This window comes from Crinia signifera, chromosome 4 (genome assembly GCF_055691185.1).
Source record: "Crinia signifera chromosome 4, ASM5569118v1, whole genome shotgun sequence".
NCBI lineage: Eukaryota > Metazoa > Chordata > Amphibia > Anura > Myobatrachidae > Crinia > Crinia signifera.
Window position 1 is genome coordinate 80,909,534 of NC_139220.1, and position 21,381 is coordinate 80,930,914.

General features: G+C 39.4%; 1 protein-coding gene across 1 annotated transcript in view; it reads left to right on the top strand.

Annotated features, from left to right (window-relative positions):
• LOC146072950 (electrogenic sodium bicarbonate cotransporter 1-like) overlaps positions 1 to 21,381 on the top strand; it is a 117,655-nt gene that overhangs the window by 42,948 nt on the left and 53,326 nt on the right. Inside the window, exons 8-10 of the mRNA XM_083180119.1 lie at positions 9,259 to 9,346; positions 13,821 to 13,975; positions 20,226 to 20,339. Coding sequence (XP_083036245.1) covers positions 9,259 to 9,346; positions 13,821 to 13,975; positions 20,226 to 20,339 — 357 coding nt within the window. The remainder of the gene's footprint in view (positions 1 to 9,258; positions 9,347 to 13,820; positions 13,976 to 20,225; positions 20,340 to 21,381) is intronic.

The following is a 21,381-nucleotide window of genomic DNA, read 5'->3' on the forward strand; positions in this document are numbered from 1 at the left end:
AAAAACAAATATCCAATCTGTAGTACCAAAAGTAAATATGTCAAATGTGTGATGGGAGTTTCACCCAAAATATGTGAGCGTACCCCACTCACATAAGAAAAAAACATGATGACGTATGTTTAAAGGATTATTTTCCTTTACAAATTACATTCCCTTTTTAATCTGCATGGTGAAGGGTTGGGATCATTTGGTCTACAGCATGATGGTCGACAGTCATTAGGTCAACACCATTAGGTCGATATGGGAGAAGGTCGACATGGGTGTAGGCCAACATGGAAAAAGGGCGACATGGTTCTAGGTCGAAAGGTCATTAGTTCGACAGGTCGTTAGTTCGACAGGTCATTAGTTCGACAATGTTTATGTCGACAGTCAAAAGGTCGACATGGGGCTGACAGACCTTTCCCTTGAGTGCGCCGGGTCCGCGGTGCTGGCGCATGATGTTATGACGCCTGGGACCGGCCCGCAATGCACTCTTGAGAACGGGTGCTGGGCCAGGGGAGAGCGGCGCAACAATGTCTGACACCAAGCGGAGCCCGGAGCCAGGAGGAGGACTGAGTCAGGACAAATTGTGGAGCCAAGCCAAATAAATCGGTACATTCGATGCAATATTTAATTGCCGGTACAGACCGTTAAAACGGTACTGTACCGGCATATTCGGTACAGTTGGAGGGTATGCTCCATGGAGTTGCATAGAGCCAACTACGGCTGAGTGCTTTTATAGTGCTGTGACAGCGGCAAACTGCTGTCATTAATGAGGAGGAAGTCGGCTCACCCCGCAGTCAGTGCAAGGGTTAGCCGGCTCACCCCACAGTCAGTGCGAGGGGAGCTGGCTCACCTCCGCTGTCAGTGCGAGGGGAGCTGGCTCACCCACGCTGTCAGTGACAGTGTGGAGTGAGCTGCTGCAGAGACAGTCACCGCTGGAGCCTGGATTGGTAATGTATAGTGGTGTAAATTAGTGTATGTATATTAAAGTTATACTTTTCTCTGTGTCTGTGTTTCTATTTAAACTTTCAGTACTTAGATGTTAGTTGGGTGCCCACTATAGTTCGTGCGCTCATACCCCCACTATCCATGTCGGCATGGAGTTGATCCTATATAGTGTGGCGAGCGCAGCAAGCCACCGAGCCCGAAGCGAGGGGACGCGGGAAACTAAGCAAATAGCTTAGTGGGCGCCCAACTAACATATAAGTACCAAACATTCTTGTTACAGGTGAACTACAAGACCAAGGGGGCCCATTAAAGCCCCGCATGCTGGGAAATGTGGTTCGCCAAGTCCCAGCAGGCCTGTAGTGGGACTTGTAGTTCACCTGTAAAAAGTAGAGATGTGCAGGCTCTGATTTACTCTGATTTATTCTGATTTCAAAGCAGGATTTTATTGGCTATCAACTGTCAACAACTGTCATGTGACTTGGGATAGCTAATAAGATCCTGCTTTGAAATCAGAGTAAATCAGAGTAAATCAGAACCTGCACATCCAGGGACCTCTCTGTGCTTCAGCTCTGGACGGGTGAACCCTGGGGGGACCCCTTTATTGGGGGTCCCCACTCCCCCAGGTACTCTGTCCAGGGCTGACCAGCCACGGTGCGCATGGTACGGCCGGGGGACCTTCTGAAAAAAGTGTCCCCAGCTATGGCATGACACCATGTGCTGTTGGAGCCCAGTGCTGGTTCCAAAATACGGGGACCCCCAGTTTTTTGTCCCACATATTTTTGGAACCAGGACCGGTCCAAGAGTCCGGGGCTGGTTTCAGAAATACGGGGGACCCCTACGCTTTTTGTCCCCGTATTTTTGGAACCAGGTCTGGCTTACTGAGCCCGGGAATGGCTATGCTCAGGAGGGGGGACCCCACATCATTTTTTTAAATAAATGTCACTTTTACACATTTTTTAAGACAGAACCATGCACAGATCTCAATGATCTGCGCATGGTTCTATCAAAGTCGCCAGTCAGAACCTGGTCTATTTTTTTTTACCAAAAATTGTCCCTATTAAATTTGCGAGTTGTATTCTTTATAATGGGAAAACATCAGGATGTGAATTGAAGTGCGAGAAAAAATTGACAGTTACGGCAAAAAGCGTGATTTTTTTTTACCGCAATTCACATCCTTTTAAATGTGTGTTATTTTCGGAAAACGTGCAAATTCTACAGTTTTTGCCGAAAATTTTTAAAAATCGCGCTCTATTAAATCTCGTATCGTCTTGGAGCTTGAATGTAGAGAAAAAAAAAAGGTATGTGCCAGCGCTGGCTGTAATAATTCAATAGTACACGGTTCTCAAAAAGGTATAACAATTTATTATAACATAACATAAAAACAATAGTATTAATAAAAGATGAATCACTTTAAAAGCAACAGTCCAAAGCAGTGGGTATGAATACCTCAATAGATAAATGATTATCTTGATGATTGTAGCTGCTTGGATGATATAGAAATAAAAATATTGCTGTATATTACCATCCCATTGGTGCCTGGTTATTGGTGGAGGCCAGGATCTGTGACGAAATGTCCATAGAATGTGTCCTATAATTTCAAGGACTCAGGATATCCCAGTGTGGTGTCCTCTTTGGTAGTAGCTGGATGATTAGGAATAGAGCTGTATCCCATAAGAATTTTGGATCCAGAAGATTTGAAGAGGACCAACTGTGGGAGAGCGGACTTGTCACTTGATATTGGTGGATGGAGGTTTTCACAGCAGCATGGATTGCTTGTGCTCAACGCGTTTCCCCGGATAACCCGGCTTCATCAGGAGCAGATATGTGTGTTTGCAAGCTCTCAGGCATGGTTTTTATACCTGATGGTCAATTGCTTAGGTGATTCACCTGTGCGTTAATTGGTAGCTAAAAACTTTTTACATATGAGAACCGTGTATATAATAAAACTAGTTGTTTAATAAACCATATAGAAGGCAATCGCTTATAACAAAAACACATTTTGATAAATGTATACAAAGAATTAGAAATAAACAAGAGATGTGACCTCGTTTGTGTGGGTCACATGACCCGGAAGTAATATCTGATAATATCAGAGGGTATTTAATAGCGAGTGCCTATATACAGGCACATAAATAATCAATTGAGTCTGGAGCAATGTATACGTGTCCGCAGTGCTGGGTACGCCCCACCGCCGAGTGCCGATTGCCGGTATCAGCAAAATCGGCGGTGTATGCGTCTCCAGACCGCGGGCACGCGTCTATCGCGTTGCCAGGTAACAGACGCGGCCACGTGATGTCACGTGACCCGCGTCATGTCCTAGCAACAGAGCGGGCGTCCCCCACGCCACCAGGACACCAGGGAAAGACGTCGGTACGTCTCTGCCACGTCTCACGTGACAGACCTGGGCGAATCGGATGGCGTGGGTGGGCGCTCGCCGCGCTGTCATGACAACAACCACAAGTGTCATCATATTAGCGCCCGATAGTCGGATCCCCACAAAGGAGATCAGAACAGTGTCCAATTGGAGAGTAAGATGAATATAACACTATTGGTGTTTTACATGCATAAGAGGAACATTTTTAAAAAGATCGAGTGGTTCAATAAATGTATTACGAATACATATACATGGGAAATATATTCAGATTATCAAAGACGAGAATAAGTCATACAAGTTTTTTTATATATAAAAATATGTATACAGAAGTAAATTTAGCATTATGTACATACAGAGCACAAATTTGATAATAGAAAAAATCATAATAAAAATATTAAAAATAATAATAATAAAAATAATAATGACACAGAGAACTAAAGAGGCATAAAGGAGTTATAAAACTGTATTGAGCTCGATGGTCTCATTCAATCCGTCTGGGTGCAAAGAATTAAATTTCAGTGTCCAATAGATTTCTCTCTTACAAAGTAGATTATAACGATCTCCACCTCGCGGGGTACAAGCTATATGTTCTAAGGCTGTTATAGACAGACATGTTGGATTAGAGTTGTGCTTGATTCTATAGTGTCTAGACACACTATGTTTTTCAAAACCTTTTAGTATATTTCGTCTATGTTCCATAAACCTAGTTCGCAAGCATCTAGTTGTTCTTCCAACATAGGGAAGGTTACACCCACATTTTAAGAGATATATTATATGTGTGGATTCACAATTTATGAAAGTTTTAGGTGTAAAGGGTAGTTGTTCTGGTATTATTATAGTGGGTTGTTGTTTAGTAAAGTGTTTACACATTGTACATTTAGGTTTCCCACATTTGAAAAATCCTTTAGGTTTTTCTGGAAGCCAAAATAGACGATGATCGTCTATGTTAGGTGTTTTTTGTAACGTATCTTTTTTGAGGTGACTGGGTGCGAGGATAGTTTTCAAGGTCTTGTTCTTTTTGTATATAATTCTTGGTTTTTCTGGAATGATGTTAGATAAAATTTTATCCTGATGAAGCACTCTATAGTTTTTCGTAACTATGTTTCTTATCTCATTGGAGCAGTTGTTATATTTACTAATGAAGGCAAGATCTTTTCCATTTGTTTCTAAATCACTCTTGGTTTTATTTTTATTTTTATTTTGATTTGAATTTTCTTTTATCAGTAAATCATTCCTATTCATTGCGAGTGTTTCATGCAATGCTTTTTTCAGTAGTTGATCAGGATACTCTCTTTCCAGAAAAGATTCAGACATTATGTTGGCCTGTGTTAAGAATTGTTCAGTCTCAGTACAATTTCGCCTAAGGCGCATGAACTGGCCCTTCGGAATATTAGTTTTCCACGGCATATAATGTGCACTTTTGAAGTGCACATAAGAGTTGGTGTTTACAGGTTTTACATAGTTGGATGTTATAATTTTATTGTCTTTAATTTCGAGAGTCACGTCCAAGAAGTTAACAAAAGACTCATTGAAGGTGTGGGTAAAGGTTAAATTATATCTATTCTGATTGAGTGAATGAACAAATTGAGTGGCAGAAAGTGAATCCTCATCCCAAATTATAAAGAGATCGTCTATATAATAATAATAAAAAAAAAAAAAAAAATCTTTGATATTCAAAGACCAAATCCACCTAAATTTCACAATAAATCTGAATTTTTTCCTATCTGTGCAAAGAGTTCTAGTATAGAATCATTTTATAAAATTACTCTAGAAGACTTTAAAGAACTTTGTCTGAAAGAAAGTGCCAAACCCTTTAAAGTTTCCAACTTAAATAAAAGAGAAAAAAATGCTTTAAAAAATCTCCAACAAGATAAACAACTAATTATTAAAGAAGCAGACAAGGGGGGGGGGGGGGGGGGGGTTGTTATTATGAACAGAAAATATTACCTTGAAGAAGCCTATAGACAACTATATGATACAAAATTTTATTCCCTACTCACCAGGGATCCTACACCCAATTTTTTGAGTGATTTAAAAGTATTACTTGACCAAGCACTTACATCGGGAGTCACGTCCAAGGAGGAGTACAAATTTCTCTTACCCACACACCCCATCACACCCACCTTTTACTTTTTACCTAAAATCCACAAATCCCTTTCTTCACCTCCCGGGCGCCCCATAGTATCTGGCATTAGTTCTATAACAGCAAATTTGTCACATTATGTTGATTTCTTTTTACAACCCTATGTTCTGACTCTTAGGTCCTACATCAAGGACACTCGTGATCTAATTATTAAAATCCAAGAAATTGGTTGGAAAAACAGTTATGCATTTCTCACTTTAGATGTAAATGCATTATACACCCACATCCCACACAAATTGGGATTTGAAGTGATACAAAGAAGACTTATGATGTATGAGGACCTGGAGTCGGAACATAGGGACTTTATTCTAGACAGTATTTCTTTTATTCTTTCACATAATTATTTCACTTTTCATGGGGAATTCTTCCTACAGGTGATGGGGACGGCCATGGGGACCAGGTTCGCGCCCAGCTATGCGAACCTATACATGGGGGAGGTAAAGGAGACCCATGTGTGGGGGAGCAGCTGGACGCAGAGCCTGGTCTACTATGGCCGTTATATAGACGATCTCTTTATAATTTGGGATGGGGATTCACTTTCTGCCACTCAATTTGTTCATTCACTCAATCAGAATAGATATAATTTAACCTTTACCACACCTTCAATGAGTCTTTTGTTAACTTCTTGGACGTGACTCTCGAAATTAAAGACAATAAAATTATAACATCCAACTATGTAAAACCTGTAAACACCAACTCTTATGTGCACTTCAAAAGTGCACATTATATGCCGTGGAAAACTAATATTCCGAAGGGCCAGTTCATGCGCCTTAGGCGAAATTGTACTGAGACTGAACAATTCTTAACACAGGCCAACATAATGTCTGAATCTTTTCTGGAAAGAGAGTATCCTGATCAACTACTGAAAAAAGCATTGCATGAAACACTCGCAATGAATAGGAATGATTTACTGATAAAAGAAAATTCAAATCAAAATAAAAATAAAAATAAAACCAAGAGTGATTTAGAAACAAATGGAAAAGATCTTGCCTTCATTAGTAAATATAACAACTGCTCCAATGAGATAAGAAACATAGTTACGAAAAACTATAGAGTGCTTCATCAGGATAAAATTTTATCTAACATCATTCCAGAAAAACCAAGAATTATATACAAAAAGAACAAGACCTTGAAAACTATCCTCGCACCCAGTCACCTCAAAAAAGATACGTTACAAAAAACACCTAACATAGACGATCATCGTCTATTTTGGCTTCCAGAAAAACCTAAAGGATTTTTCAAATGTGGGAAACCTAAATGTACAATGTGTAAACACGTTACTAAACAACAACCCACTATAATAATACCAGAACAACTACCCTTTACACCTAAAACTTTCATAAATTGTGAATCCACACATATAATATATCTCTTAAAATGTGGGTGTAACCTTCCCTATGTTGGAAGAACAACTAGATGCTTGCGAACTAGGTTTATGGAACATAGACGAAATATACTAAAAGGTTTTGAAAAACATAGTGTGTCTAGACACTATAGAATCAAGCACAACTCTAATCCAACATGTCTGTCTATAACAGCCTTAGAACATATAGCTTGTACCCCGCGAGGTGGAGATCGTTATAATCTACTTTGTAAGAGAGAAATCTATTGGACACTGAAATTTAATTCTTTGCACCCAGACGGATTGAATGAGACCATCGAGCTCAATACAGTTTTATAACTCCTTTATGCCTCTTTAGTTCTCTGTGTCATTATTATTTTTATTATTATTATTTTTAATATTTTTATTATGATTTTTTCTATTATCAAATTTGTGCTCTGTATGTACATAATGCTAAATTTACTTCTGTATACATATTTTTATATATAAAAAAACTTGTATGACTTATTCTCGTCTTTGATAATCTGAATATATTTCCCATGTATATGTATTCGTAATACATTTATTGAACCACTCGATCTTTTTAAAAATGTTCCTCTTATGCATGTAAAACACCAATAGTGTTATATTCATCTTACTCTCCAATTGGACACTGTTCTGATCTCCTTTGTGGGGATCCAACTATCGGGCGCTAATATGATGACACTTGTGGTTGTTGTCATGACAGCGCGGCGAGCGCCCACCCACGCCATCCGATTCGCCCGGGTCTGTCATGTGAGACGTGGCAGAGACGTACCGACGTCTTTCCCTGGTGTCCTGGTGGCGTGAGGGACGCCCGCTCTGTTGCTAGGACATGACGCGGGTCACGTGACATCACGTGGCCGCGTCTGTTACCTGGCAACGCGATAGACGCGTGCCCGCGGTCTGGAGACGCATACACCGCCGATTTTGCTGATACCGGCAATCGGCACTCAGCGGTGGGGCGTACCCAGCACTGCGGACACGTATACATTGCTCCAGACTCAATTGATTATTTATATGCCTGTATATAGGCACTCGCTATTAAATACCCTCTGATATTATCAGATATTACTTCCGGGTCATGTGACCCACACAAACGAGGTCACATCTCTTGTTTATTTCTAATTCTTTGTATACATTTATCAAAATGTGTTTTTGTTATAAGCGATTGCCTCCTATATGGTTTATTAAACAACTAGTTTTATTATATACACGGTTCTCATATGTAAAAAGTTTTTAGCTACCAATTAACGCACAGGTGAATCACCTAAGCAATTGACCATCAGGTATAAAAACCATGCCTGAGAGCTTGCAAACACACATATCTGCTCCTGATGAAGCCGGGTTATCCGGGGAAACGCGTTGAGCACAAGCAATCCATGCTGCTGTGAAAACCTCCATCCACCAATATCAAGTGACAAGTCCGCTCTCCCACAGTTGGTCCTCTTCAAATCTTCTGGATCCAAAATTCTTATGGGATACAGCTCTATTCCTAATCATCCAGCTACTACCAAAGAGGACACCACACTGGGATATCCTGAGTCCTTGAAATTATAGGACACATTCTATGGACATTTCGTCACAGATCCTGGCCTCCACCAATAACCAGGCACCAATGGGATGGTAATATACAGCAATATTTTTATTTCTATATCATCCAAGCAGCTACAATCATCAAGATAATCATTTATCTATTGAGGTATTCATACCCACTGCTTTGGACTGTTGCTTTTAAAGTGATTCATCTTTTATTAATACTATTGTTTTTATGTTATGTTATAATAAATTGTTATACCTTTTTGAGAACCGGGTACTATTGAATTATTACAGCCAGCGCTGGCACATACCTTCTTTTTTCTTATATCTATCATTGGGCCTGACAAACCCTTGTGCCAGCTGCTGTATGATAGCGCACCACACAATCTATTGTATATTGAATGTAGAGAAACTGGGATATGGTCGAGGTAGGTTAGGTCGACACATGCATTAGGTTAACAAGGGCTAAGTTGACATCCATGCGAGTGGACGTGGTGCACTTTTTTAGTGTTCATGACAACTGTGTCGACATTTGGGATAAAAAAGGGAAAAACCTCATGTCGACCTTTTGGCTGTCGACCTCACCCATGTCGACCTAACCCCATGTTGGCCTTCATTAATCGACCCAATGCATGTTGACCTTCCTCTTGTCGACGCTATGACCCATAGCCAGAGTCACAGCATAGTAGTGTTTCTGTATCTGACCCCACCATAACTATTTGTCTGCCCATCAAAATTGTCCTTGTATTATTCCTAATGTGTGTATATATAATTAGATTTAAAACAACTTTTATAGCGGTACTTTTGCAAAATGTCAGGTGATTCATGCATATATTACAAAAAAAGAACTTTTTTGCATATTTAATATTATCCCTTAAAGTGGTTTAATATGATTATTGTTTATTTTTACAGATTTATTTTTATTCTTCTGGGACCAAGAAACCAGGCAAAGGCCTATCATGAGATTGGGAGAGCCATTGCCACTTTACTCACTGATGAGGTAAACATATGTGCTACATTTGGAAATTAAGTAATGGAAATATCTTTTGGACTGTTACAGAGTTGGACATAAAATGAGTGCACATTACTTAAAAGAAATGTATAGAGAAGAGTAGTACATTCTGCCAACACATACTGTATAACAAGATCCACACGATCAGCATTGGCAGTATATGCATCTGGTTACTACAAACCTAAACAGAGGTGTAGTGTGCAACCCCTGCACTGAGCAAGCATACTCTATTGCGCTATCTTCCACATACTTAAGTGTTTCTTGGGTGTGGTTATAGCCAGTGATATCACCAGAGTTGGTGTTATCCAGGGCGGGCTATGTAGGCGAAAGGGGGAGTTGCCTTGTGTCCACGGTGCTACACCACCTGGTGTATGACATTACAGGGTTGTGACTGGATGTTACACACCTAGTCTAGGCATAGTGGGGTTTGCTCAGTGCTCTGCCCCAGGAGCTGCGCAGCCTCCAGTCTACATAGTTTAATAGAAGTTGAAAAAATACTTTAGTCCATCAGGTTTAACCTATTGTATATATGATCTCCTGCAGTGTAATGACCCAGATGAGGTTACTGCCAAACTCTTATAAACTAGAATCCCTGACAACCCAAAATTGATGTCCAGTTTATTTCTGATCCACTGTAGTTATTATGATTAATGGATATAACCATGTATACTTTTTTCCTGCTAAAAATGTGCTTTTGCAAGATGACATAAAAGTAAAAAGAAACTCCAGGTTCTTACCAAAGCACGTAAGGCCAACTGGCTGTATGCAATGGTGTATCCATGGTCTAAATAGGAATTATGGCTTTCCTAGGCTAATCCATTCATAGTATGGTCCCCTACCCACCACCACCTATGTTTGTCTTCTGATTCTGATAGATCAGAGCTTGATAATTGATATCGATAGCATTCTATAGAATGATATACAAAACAAAGAGCGTCTAAGAGATTGATGTGTAATACAGCAAGCAATCCAGAGCCGACTACTCTGTACATTATAAGGTGCATCTAATGACGGTCTTGTAGTACACACTGCACCCTACAAATCAGAAAACAGCCTAGTGACCACCTTACAATGCAGGGGTTGCTATAGTATACAGACATCATACAAATAAGAAAACAGCCTAGTGACCACCTTACAATGCAGGGGTTACCATACTATACAGACATCAAACAAATTAGAAAGCAGCCTAGTGACCACCTTACAATGCAGGGGTTACCATACTATACAGACATCATACAAAATAGAAAGCAACCTAGTGACCACCTTACAATGCAGGGGTTGTCATACTATACAGACATCATACAAATTAGAAAGCAGCCTAGTGACCACCTTACAATGCAGGGGTTGTCATACTATACAGACATCATACAAAATAGAAAGCAACCTAGTGACCACCTTACAATGCAGGGGTTACCATACTATACAGACATCATACAAAATAGAAAGCAGCCTAGTGACCACCATACAATGCAGGGGTTACCATACTATACAGACATCATACAAAATAGAAAGCAACCTAGTGACCACCTTACAATGCAGGGGTTGTCATACTATACAGACATCATACAAATTAGAAAGCAGCCTAGTGACCACCTTACAATGCAGGGGTTACCATACTATACAGATATCATACAAATCAGAAAGCAGCCTAGTGACCACCCTTACAATGCAGGGGTTACCATACTATACAGACATATTCTGCTTATTCATATGTGGATCCTTATGTTACAGACAGCTGCCTGCTACACATAAAGGACACACCAGATACAGTAACTGAATAAGTTACATGTTGTCTTTGTTACTGATGCTGCATCTCGCTAAATTGAAACGGCCCCATAGAACAATGTCTGTATTCCTCACTTGCTATTATTCCGCTCACTTGCAATAACTTAATAATAATTAATCTATTTTGACTGCAGACCCACTTGCCTTCTTCATATACTGTAAGATGTTTATAAACAACAATCCCCCTAATACTTGCTAATGTTTAATGATATATGGTGGAGACTAATTCACTAAGGTCCCTGTTAGAGGGGAACCACAAAAAATAAAATGACAACAACAGTAGGCGCTTGTAGATAATATATATAATATATTCCCCACTTAGACAATATTATAATAATCCAAAATAGATTAAAATGGTGTCACAATACTGATATGTTTATTAAAAGCAATAATATTTCTTATGTTCACTTGGGTGTTGGTACAGTATATGATTTTTTGATCCAGAATAATTAATGTTCAAGCTGTACATAACATTAGAAGTGCAAAATCCAATGCGTGTTGTCTCCAAGAGACTACATCAGGGGTTTATCTAGAATCATAAAATACATTCTTTAAGAAACGTGGCACAATTTTGTTATAACATTTGGTATACATTCAAAAATTAAAAAACACTCAAATACACTTTTTAAAATTATGGGGACATATTAAATACATAATACATATTCCATGCAGTTTAGGCGAGCAGTGCTTATTGCTTGCCATCATAGCACACCATCAGTATCAACCCACCCACCTTCACTCGCCGTTACCACCTCACTGTTTGTAAAAAGGCGAGTGCGGACGTCAAAACAACAAGGCTCGCAGCTAAATGCAGCTGGCTCACTGCATTTGTGGTGAACCTCGCCGTTCGGGGGGTCATAGGACGGCAAGGATTTCCCTGGAACATAGAATATGGCGAGTGGCTGGCAAGGGGGTTGGATGGCGAGGATGGCTTGTTTTCGTGATCCTTGCCGAAAACAAGCCATCCTCGCTATACAAACCCCCTCGCCGGCCACATTCAATAGACAATAATATCATAAGAGAAAAGAGAGTCTGAAAGGAGGCAGAGAAGGACAAACAATGAATCAGAAAAAAACAACTGGAAAATCAAGCCATAAAAACATATATACCTTAGATTGGTAAGCACATTATTCCTCATCTCATAGAGTATATACAGTATGTAATACATTTCTCAAAAAACAAACAAAAAAACAATGCAACCTGAATGAGTCAACCTAATGGAGGATAATATGTTGGTATATTTGGTAAGTATAAACTATACAAATCTATTAAATCAAGGGGACATAGAGTGGGGTCAGTGGGGACTGTGATACTTATGAGCAGGACTGCTTCAGTCCAAATGGATGACTAATAATGTCCTATTATATTTACGTAAAACATCAATCCATAACCATCTGGACATTTCAATTTTTATTCATTCATACACAGCCTCAAGATGCATCTATAACTATTTGGACATTTGTAGTGCTAATTTACTATTGGCCATTTATATTGACATGGACATTTTAGAATTGACTATATGCATCAGGGTAGCCTCATAATTAGAGGATGCATTAGAAGTATTATATTGTAATACTTTTTTTATTTTGATATTTTATGTAAAATCGAGTGCACTTGTGAATATGTTTTAATGTGTTTTAATTAAAAATTGACACTACATAAATTGTGGTTTGGATGTTATCTGATGTAGAAGCGCCTTTAAAGGTGGTCATCCAGGGCCTTATTTTGGTTCATTCTTTCTGACAAAATCCTTCTTAGATGGGCAAAACCATGTGCACTGCAGGTGGGGCAGATGTAACATGTGCAGAGAGAATTAGATTTGGGTGGGGTTTTACTTCAAAGTGAGATCTATATTGCAGTGTAAAAATAAAGCAGTCAGTATTTTCCCTGCACAGAAACAAAATTACTCACCCAAATCTAATTCTCTCTGCACATGTTACATCTGCCCCCCCCCCCCCTGCAGTGCACATGGTTTTGTCCATCTAAGAAGGATTTTGTCAGAAAGAATGAACCAAAATAAGGCCCCCAGTGACTACCTATCCAATAGTTTTATTTGAGAATGGCATATATTCAGCCCATTTATTTAACAGATACATTGCCAGCAACACATACTTTAGCCTTTCATTTGAGCACAAGAAACAGACTTATAGTGCTATTCATTATTGGGAATATACTTGAAAACATCTGTATAAATGCAATACAATTGCATGCTATTGCTCGTGTATGCCCCATTTACAGATGTGTGCTTTCTGGAGATGTTAATAAGATGCTTTTTGGGGATTATTCAGACCTGATCGCTGTTTTATGAATTCCCAAGCAGAGCATTTATTGAACTGTGTAAAGGTAGTAGCGCACATGTTTGAGGCTAAACTGACAAAAGTCAGCGGTTTACTATTTTCGCAAGATGACTGACACACTTGTACAGACTGGCAAATGAATTAGATGGTTAGTGAGTAGCGAATGGATTTGCAGGTCCGTCATTTTTGGACTTGCACAGGGTGGGATTTCACTCTGGGCAGCAGCTATCTGATTGCCGTACTTTGCTAATTCGCACAGTAGTGATCAGGCCTGAATCAGGCCCTTTGCATGGAGGCTAGATGAGGATCTGTATATTTCTGGTTGATGGTAGGTGGAATAAATAATATTAATGCAGCTTGACTTTTTTCTTTCCTTACAGTTGTTCCGGAAGGTTGCATACAAGGCTCTGAACAAAGATGAACTGAAAGCAGCTATAGATGATTTTTTAGACGAAGTTGCTGTTTTACCTCCTGGTAAATGGGATCCTACTGTGCGTATTCAGCCGCCCAAATTTCTGCCATCAGCCCAAAGAAGGTAACGTTGCCTGGTGTGCATGAGAGAATCTGCTCTTTAGTTCAAGCATCATACAATACACATTAAATACAAGATTGTATAATAAGCTTTTACTGTGACCAGTACAAGTAATCTTTGTAATATGGAGGATTAAATAAAATATTCTAGGAGAATATTCTAATCTTCAACTACAGAAAAAAAACGACAACATTTACAATTTAAGTTAAGATACCAAACTACTCTGTTTTCAGTACACTTTTCAAGCATTACTCTGCCTTTAGCTGTTGCTTTTCTCCAACATCCCCTGATTCAGAATTTGGTACATCTAACACAGTAAAAAAATTATCTTTTTTTTTGTGCTTGCGTCTAAGCCCTGTTTTTAAGGCACACTAAAGCTGGGTACACACTTAAATTTTCTGTCCAGTCTGTCTGGTGCGACCAACCATCTGATAATGTATTGGAACATATGACAATCAACCATTTGCTCCCATATGCTGGAAATCAGACAATGGTCATTCAGACATATTGCCTAAATAAATTTAATCTAATACATTTCTCTAAATATTTGTTTTTGTCCATTTTCCAGTGTTTAGTAGCAAATCAAAGCAGCTATCAATCAATCATTTGCTCACAGACAGATTGGACAGATAAATCTATAGGTGTGTACCCAGCAAAAAGTTCTCATGCTTTCATTTGGATTCAGATCTTGTTTTCAGGATTCCTTAGCGAGGCAGAACACAGGGAGGACAGGAACATTCAATTATAGGTGAAGTAGGGGGTGTGTTCTAATTAATGCAACTTGGTTATTCGACAACACAGATGCATAAGCGCCTGTACACCGTAGTGCACGCAGGGGGGGTTTCTGGGTACCCAGAAACCCCCCCAGGAGTCTTAGGGTCCTATGCTGAAAGCTGAGGGTCCCCTCTTTCCATGGGTACAAGAATTGTAAAAATCGGCCAATGGAAACCGGAGATATCTGACTTCAAATCAGTGGTCCCCATCCAAGCCTGTTAATTGCTCTTCCCAGTCGGATATTTCAGGTTCTGTCTGACTTAGAGTTTTTCTGAGGATACATTCCAAAAGCTGAGACTCTCTCGCTTTGAGTGACACTAGAATCTTGTCTCTACTCTTCCCAGAACCAGAGATATCAGCCTTCCAGCAGCTGGTTACTGCTCCAGCTCCACACACCTGGTATGTAGTTTTATATTCGTTGGCAGATTGCTCTGCCTCCTGAACTCTGATCCCCTAGTCCCCAATACCATTTGGTAGGTGGGATTCTCTAGTTTTTAATTCCATTATAATCTAAGAAATCTATTTCCGGGAACTGGAGATACAGTATCTGCAGTCAAGCAAGCTGTCCTTCCACCAGAAAATTATGAATAATGAGCCCACTCCACTATACACCCCTCCTGTGCATATTAAACATCCTCTACCACCCTGGAAGTTATGTATCAGGGCCTCTTCATTCAGCCCAATGCCCACTTCTCCCGCTCCTTCTCCCACCATCTGTGCAGTAAATGGGTAATTAGTGGAAATTACTGATCCAGGCCCTACATGCTGAGCGGTTAATATAATGCCCCCTACCACCCGCAGGACATCAAAGCTTCCCCCACCCCTACAGCTGGAGGATCAGTAGGGGCCCCAATACATTGCTATGCCCAGGGGTCTACACGGCTGTTGATGCCCCTGTATGTATGTATGTATATGTATGTATATATATATATATATATTTATATATATTTTTATTATTATTATTATTATTTATATACATTTGGTCTATCTATAATACTTTAACTGACCCGGCATATACTGGGTCACCTAAGTGTCCATCTCCATGCTTTGCTCCACCCCTCTGGAAACCCCCTTCTGAAAATCCTGCGTTTGCCACTGCCTGTACAGTATATCTTACGAGCGCAAGACTCCTAGTGCATAATATACACTGATAATGAATGTGATCGGCAGCTACTTCTGATTAGCTGAATGAGATTTAATTTGATTCTTAAAGGGGAGGAATACAGCAGATGTTTTTTATATATACACACATTTTATATATATATATATATATATATATATATACAGAATATATACAGAAGAATATCGGCACTCTCACACTGAATCAAATCTTGGAGGCTTAAAGGTGCTTTAAGCCTCCGAGATTTGATTCAGTGTGAGTGAGTGCCGATACTCTTCTGTATGTATCCTGCTCCGTTCGTGCACCGCTCCAGCAAGCCCTAAAAGCAAGTGACTGCTATTTGCCTCGTATATATATATATATATATATATATATATATATATATATATATATATACAAAAAGAAGGTAAATGAAGCGCACAATCAGTAATATAATATAATATAACAATTTTACTTATAAAATACTGACGTACATTAAGGGTAAAAACAGCAATGCATGCCAGGGAGTAGTCGGGCAGTGCGGCAGAAAGGTCAGAATGAAAGCAGCCGTAAGCAGTGATCAGTCGCCGGCAGGAACCTCATCAAACAACCGCTCACTCGGATCCACTCCTTTAGATCGACATGGACAGCAGAGACGCCACAGCGTCGGGATCACTGGAAGCCACGCCCAACGCGTTTCGTCACAGGTTCGGACTTCGTCAGGGGGTGTGACTACCTCCTGACATCCACCAACTTTTAAACCAGCCGCTTAATTAATAGCAGGTGCCGCCAGGCAAGACTTATCATTCACATTTTAAAATTACATTTAAAGGTACAGATTTTAATACATCAAATACAGAGAAAAAATAATACATAATGTCATGCACGCTGGTACACATCTGTGAGTTTGATCAACAAAAGGGTCAATATGCACATAACCTAATATCTTTAATTATAAAGTGCTAAGTAATAAAGTGGTGAGTGCTAAAGTACAAATACATAAATGGGTAGAATCTTTATAGAAAATATAAATATATGCATTTATCTATAAATATAATCTAATTAGGTGAAAAAATATATAAAGTGATTAATTAGTATATGTATAAAAATATATTAATAAATATAATACATATGTATAAATATAAATATAGACATAATTACAATGAATAAATAGTAGTGATGAGTGATACAAAAATAAATATCAACTTCCAGACGGTATCAGCCTGCAGGACTCACAAATATAAAAAACACATATAAAAAATATATATATATATATATCTCAACAATACAACATCACTAAGTATTTGCACTAGATATGGGGCGGTCGCTATTAACACTAGATCCCCTACTTGAGGGATCCACACAATCCATTACACAACCCAATAGTGTTATTAAGCCCCCATGTACAATTCAAAAACACAATGTATTCAGTCTCTCCACTTGATGTAGAATTATTATCAACCAAGACTTCTTTCAGATATAAAACATTTATTAAAAAATATATAAAAGAAGGTAATACACTTGGAATTAGAAGTACTTTCTTGGAGTGGGGATCATACCATCATACCAAGTACCCTGGTGTATGTATATATACAGTATATATATATATATTTTTATATATACATATATATAGAGAGAGAAAAGGGGTTTTCAGGGTGCGCTAGGACCTTTCAATTATTTAAGACAGTATGGTTTAAAATAGGAAAAATTTAATAAACATTTGCTCACAGAGCATAGCAGTATAAACAAAGGTCGAATTGATACACTTTACAATGTATAAAATGACATAAACACAATTCAGGTCAACAGTCGAAATGCGCCCAATAGGCCCAACGCGTTTCGTCGTGAACACAACTTCCTCAGGGGCACAATACAACAGTAGACAACGATGGTCACACTGTGAATTACAGTAAATACAAATAAATACAATGTCCATAAATTGGATAAAAACAAATAATAAGAAGAGGGTAATAGGTTGAGCAGGTGTAAGAAAAGGGAGAAGGAAAACGATTAGATATTGGTCCTTTGGATCACATACCAGTCAATGGTTTAGGGTTTGGACACCAACCAAATATAGAAATTTCACAAAGAAGAGATGTCCTTAGGTGATTATAACATAATGTCCTAGAATTAAAGTTCAATAAAAATCCTCAGTATAACATTTCGCTTAATTCAAAACAGATTATTTTCCTTTTGAAGTATGATGAAAAAAGTACATACCACCAGCTTGTTTACAGATGGATAAACAAATAGAGAAACCATTCAAAGTTATACGGCTATAATGACCACTTTCAATTGTAGATAGATAAGGGGAATCTGGTGAAGTGAATAAGATTGACACTCTATTATAATCAATTCAGCAACCTCTGCAAGTAGGGCAGAGATTGACAGAAAAATACATAGAATTAAATAAAGTATATATCAATACATACTATTTCCGACTAAAGAAATGTACATTAAAAAAAAAAAAAAAAATATATATATATTTTTCATAATTTTTTAACGGATTACATTCTTGAAAAAATTAATTTTAGAGGAACAACAGCGTGTTCAACTCACATATTAAACCATGACTTCAAACAGCAAAAATTTACCAATATAGGTGAGTACTTACTAGTAGCCCAATGGAAAGATGTGTACTGCTCAGCTCCAAAAGTGAGAGTGACAGACCAGTGAGTGAGCTGGGTATATATAGGGTGTAGAAAAAACGTCACTTCCTGTAGCTGTTAATGGGATGTGAACTATCAAGTGCCTATAAATGGGCATATGGAATTTTTTTTTTTTTTTTCTCCTTTTAGGTATTAATAATTTAACTGGCGCTAGCATAATAAAGAAAAAAACATACAGTGACGGTGTATATAGCTTCAGAAAAAAGAGATAGTCGAATTTAATCCGTCATGGAACGCACGGTGGGTGTAATATGCGTTCCAATGACGTCATATCCGCCTTTAGTAGCGTGGACGAGCGGGGATTGATGATGGAGCGCATCATGCGTTCCATAGGAAAAGCCACTTCCTGGTGCTTCACACCAAACATATACGCGAGGCGCCAGCTACCCGGAAGTGCGGGAGACGGCGGAGGAACGCACTGTGCGTTCCACCATAAGAAAATCTCCTTATATTATAGGGCTATCCCTGAATAGAACTCTGCTTCCATAGTAATTACGAGTGGAACGCACCCTGCGTTCCACCTAAAGGAAATGCTGCTAATTATATATTTTTATATATACATATATATATATATATATATATATATATATATATATATACCCAGAAATCCCAAAAGAGGGGAAAACAGCACTCACCATTCTTCTCATGAAGGTATAAATCCCGAGTTTAATCCATTCGATAGCCTGCCGACGTTTCGGTCCTGGTGCGGACCTTTGACCTTTGTCAAGGCGATGGCAATATAAGCAGCAGTAGTAAACAGCTATCTAGCAATGGGTTAGGGGTACTGTTTTTCCCTCTTTTGGGATTTCTGGGTATGTAATTGGTAGTGCTGACTTATTACAGTACTCTCTAAACGGCACCCCAGCGGACGCCTGGGTTAATGGTGAGAGTGCAGGGCTTTTGGTTTCATACATATATACAGTATAGATAGATAGATAGATAGATAGATATACAGTATATATACTGTATATACATATATATGTATATATATTTTTACTTGATTTTATTTCACGTTACATCCTCATTTAGCTGAATCGTATAGAGTATATGTCATTTTAATTTCAAATAACCAGGGGCAGATTGGGATAGAAATCCGGCCCGGGAACGGGGGATGACGCTGCATGGCCCGGTTGGAATGGCCCGGTTTCCCGGTGGGCCAATCCGCCTCTGTAAATTACACCATACAATAGTCGATCTTTGTAAATGATGCTGCATTAAACTATATATTTGGTAACAAATGTACTGTAATTTTAGCATTGACAGTATAGAGGCGGTCAGTGGGTCCCTCATACGCACAGTCAAATATGCTGATATATCTGCAAGATGTATCTGCAGAGGTCAGTCTGAACAACAACTTTCACCGACCTATCCGGTATACACAACCACCTACACAGCTTCATTACGGATGGAGCCGCTCTCGTTTAGCCTGCCTATGGCGTTTGTCCCACCAACCTGCCACGGCTCGCCTAGTCGCAAGGCAGCGCAATAAGTATCACAGCTTAGCGTTTGTTATTGGCGTGTATGTTATCAAGCCACTTTACCTGGTATAAACAAAGTACAGATATGAGCGTATTATAATGAAAACCTGCAATATATGCTACCCATATGCAACTGGGTGTCTCATTACTGTGCAAAGTACATTCTAATATCCAACTGCTTTATACTGACTATACTTTAAAAGTTGTTTTTTTGTTTTTTGTTTTTTTAACAGAAGATTAATGTTACAGCGAGAATCAAAGAGCCACTGCAATGCAAAAGCACATGAAGAAGAGAGATTACTGCATGGACATCCTCATGTTGCTGAAGAACTCCTGAAATCAGATAAGTATGTTTTTCCTGGATTCTTTTAGGAGTTTATAGAAATGCCATCTTACCTCTCTGCTGTGTTCCCAATTAGTAATCACAATGGAAAGTTCTTCCAATATATATTGTAGCACAGAAAACAAATGACCTACCGCATACTTTTGTATGGAGTTCAGCGAACAGTGCTGCAGTCAGACAAGATAAACAGACCACTTGAGCTAACCGGCTTTATATAGGGAAGCAGAAAACCTATGGGAAAGGCTGCTGGAAGATAATCCTCCGGCAGCTGCCAATCTAGGGGACATCCTGGCCCCTCTGCTTTCTTGTTCTGCCTTGCAGCCAATCACTGCTAATCGGGCAGCATCCCTCACCGTGTGGTTGCAGATACAGTAGCAGCATACGTTATGGAAATGTAGATGAATCAGCAGTCTCCCACTGTATACTCGGAGGCCACAGAGAGTAGCAACTGCCAGGCTGGCCATGATTTTCTGATCATTGGTATATAGTTACAGGGTAAAATAATAATAAAAAATATATATGTGTATATACAGTATATATGTGGCAGGACGGGGTCATACAAAATAGCAAATAAATCTTATATCTCCTCAATTACAGAGGATTGAGCAACATAGCCGTGTAATAGAGAACTATGGCCCTTATTCTGATCGGTGTGGCCGGTTTCGAATATGCGTGCGAAACCCCGCCTTCCATACGGATCGCCAACTCCGTCCGTACGCGGTAAGAAGCTGTCCGAACGGACCGCACATGTATTTTTCATGGAATACGCCTCCTCCATCTCAGGGAACCTCCCCCATCATTCGATGGTCGCAGACCATCGAATGCAGGACCGAGTGGTCCACCAGCTCCCACAACCTCAGACCACACGGACATTTTTCCGTGCAAAAGCAGGGATCTGGGCGGGCAGCTGACATCCGGCGATGTCATATGTCCGCCCCCTACACATGCGTCACGGCCGCATTACCATACGTACGCCCAGTGTTTGCATGGGAACGCCATGAAACGCGGGGCGTACACATATGGTAATGAGCCCAAATAGCCCTTCA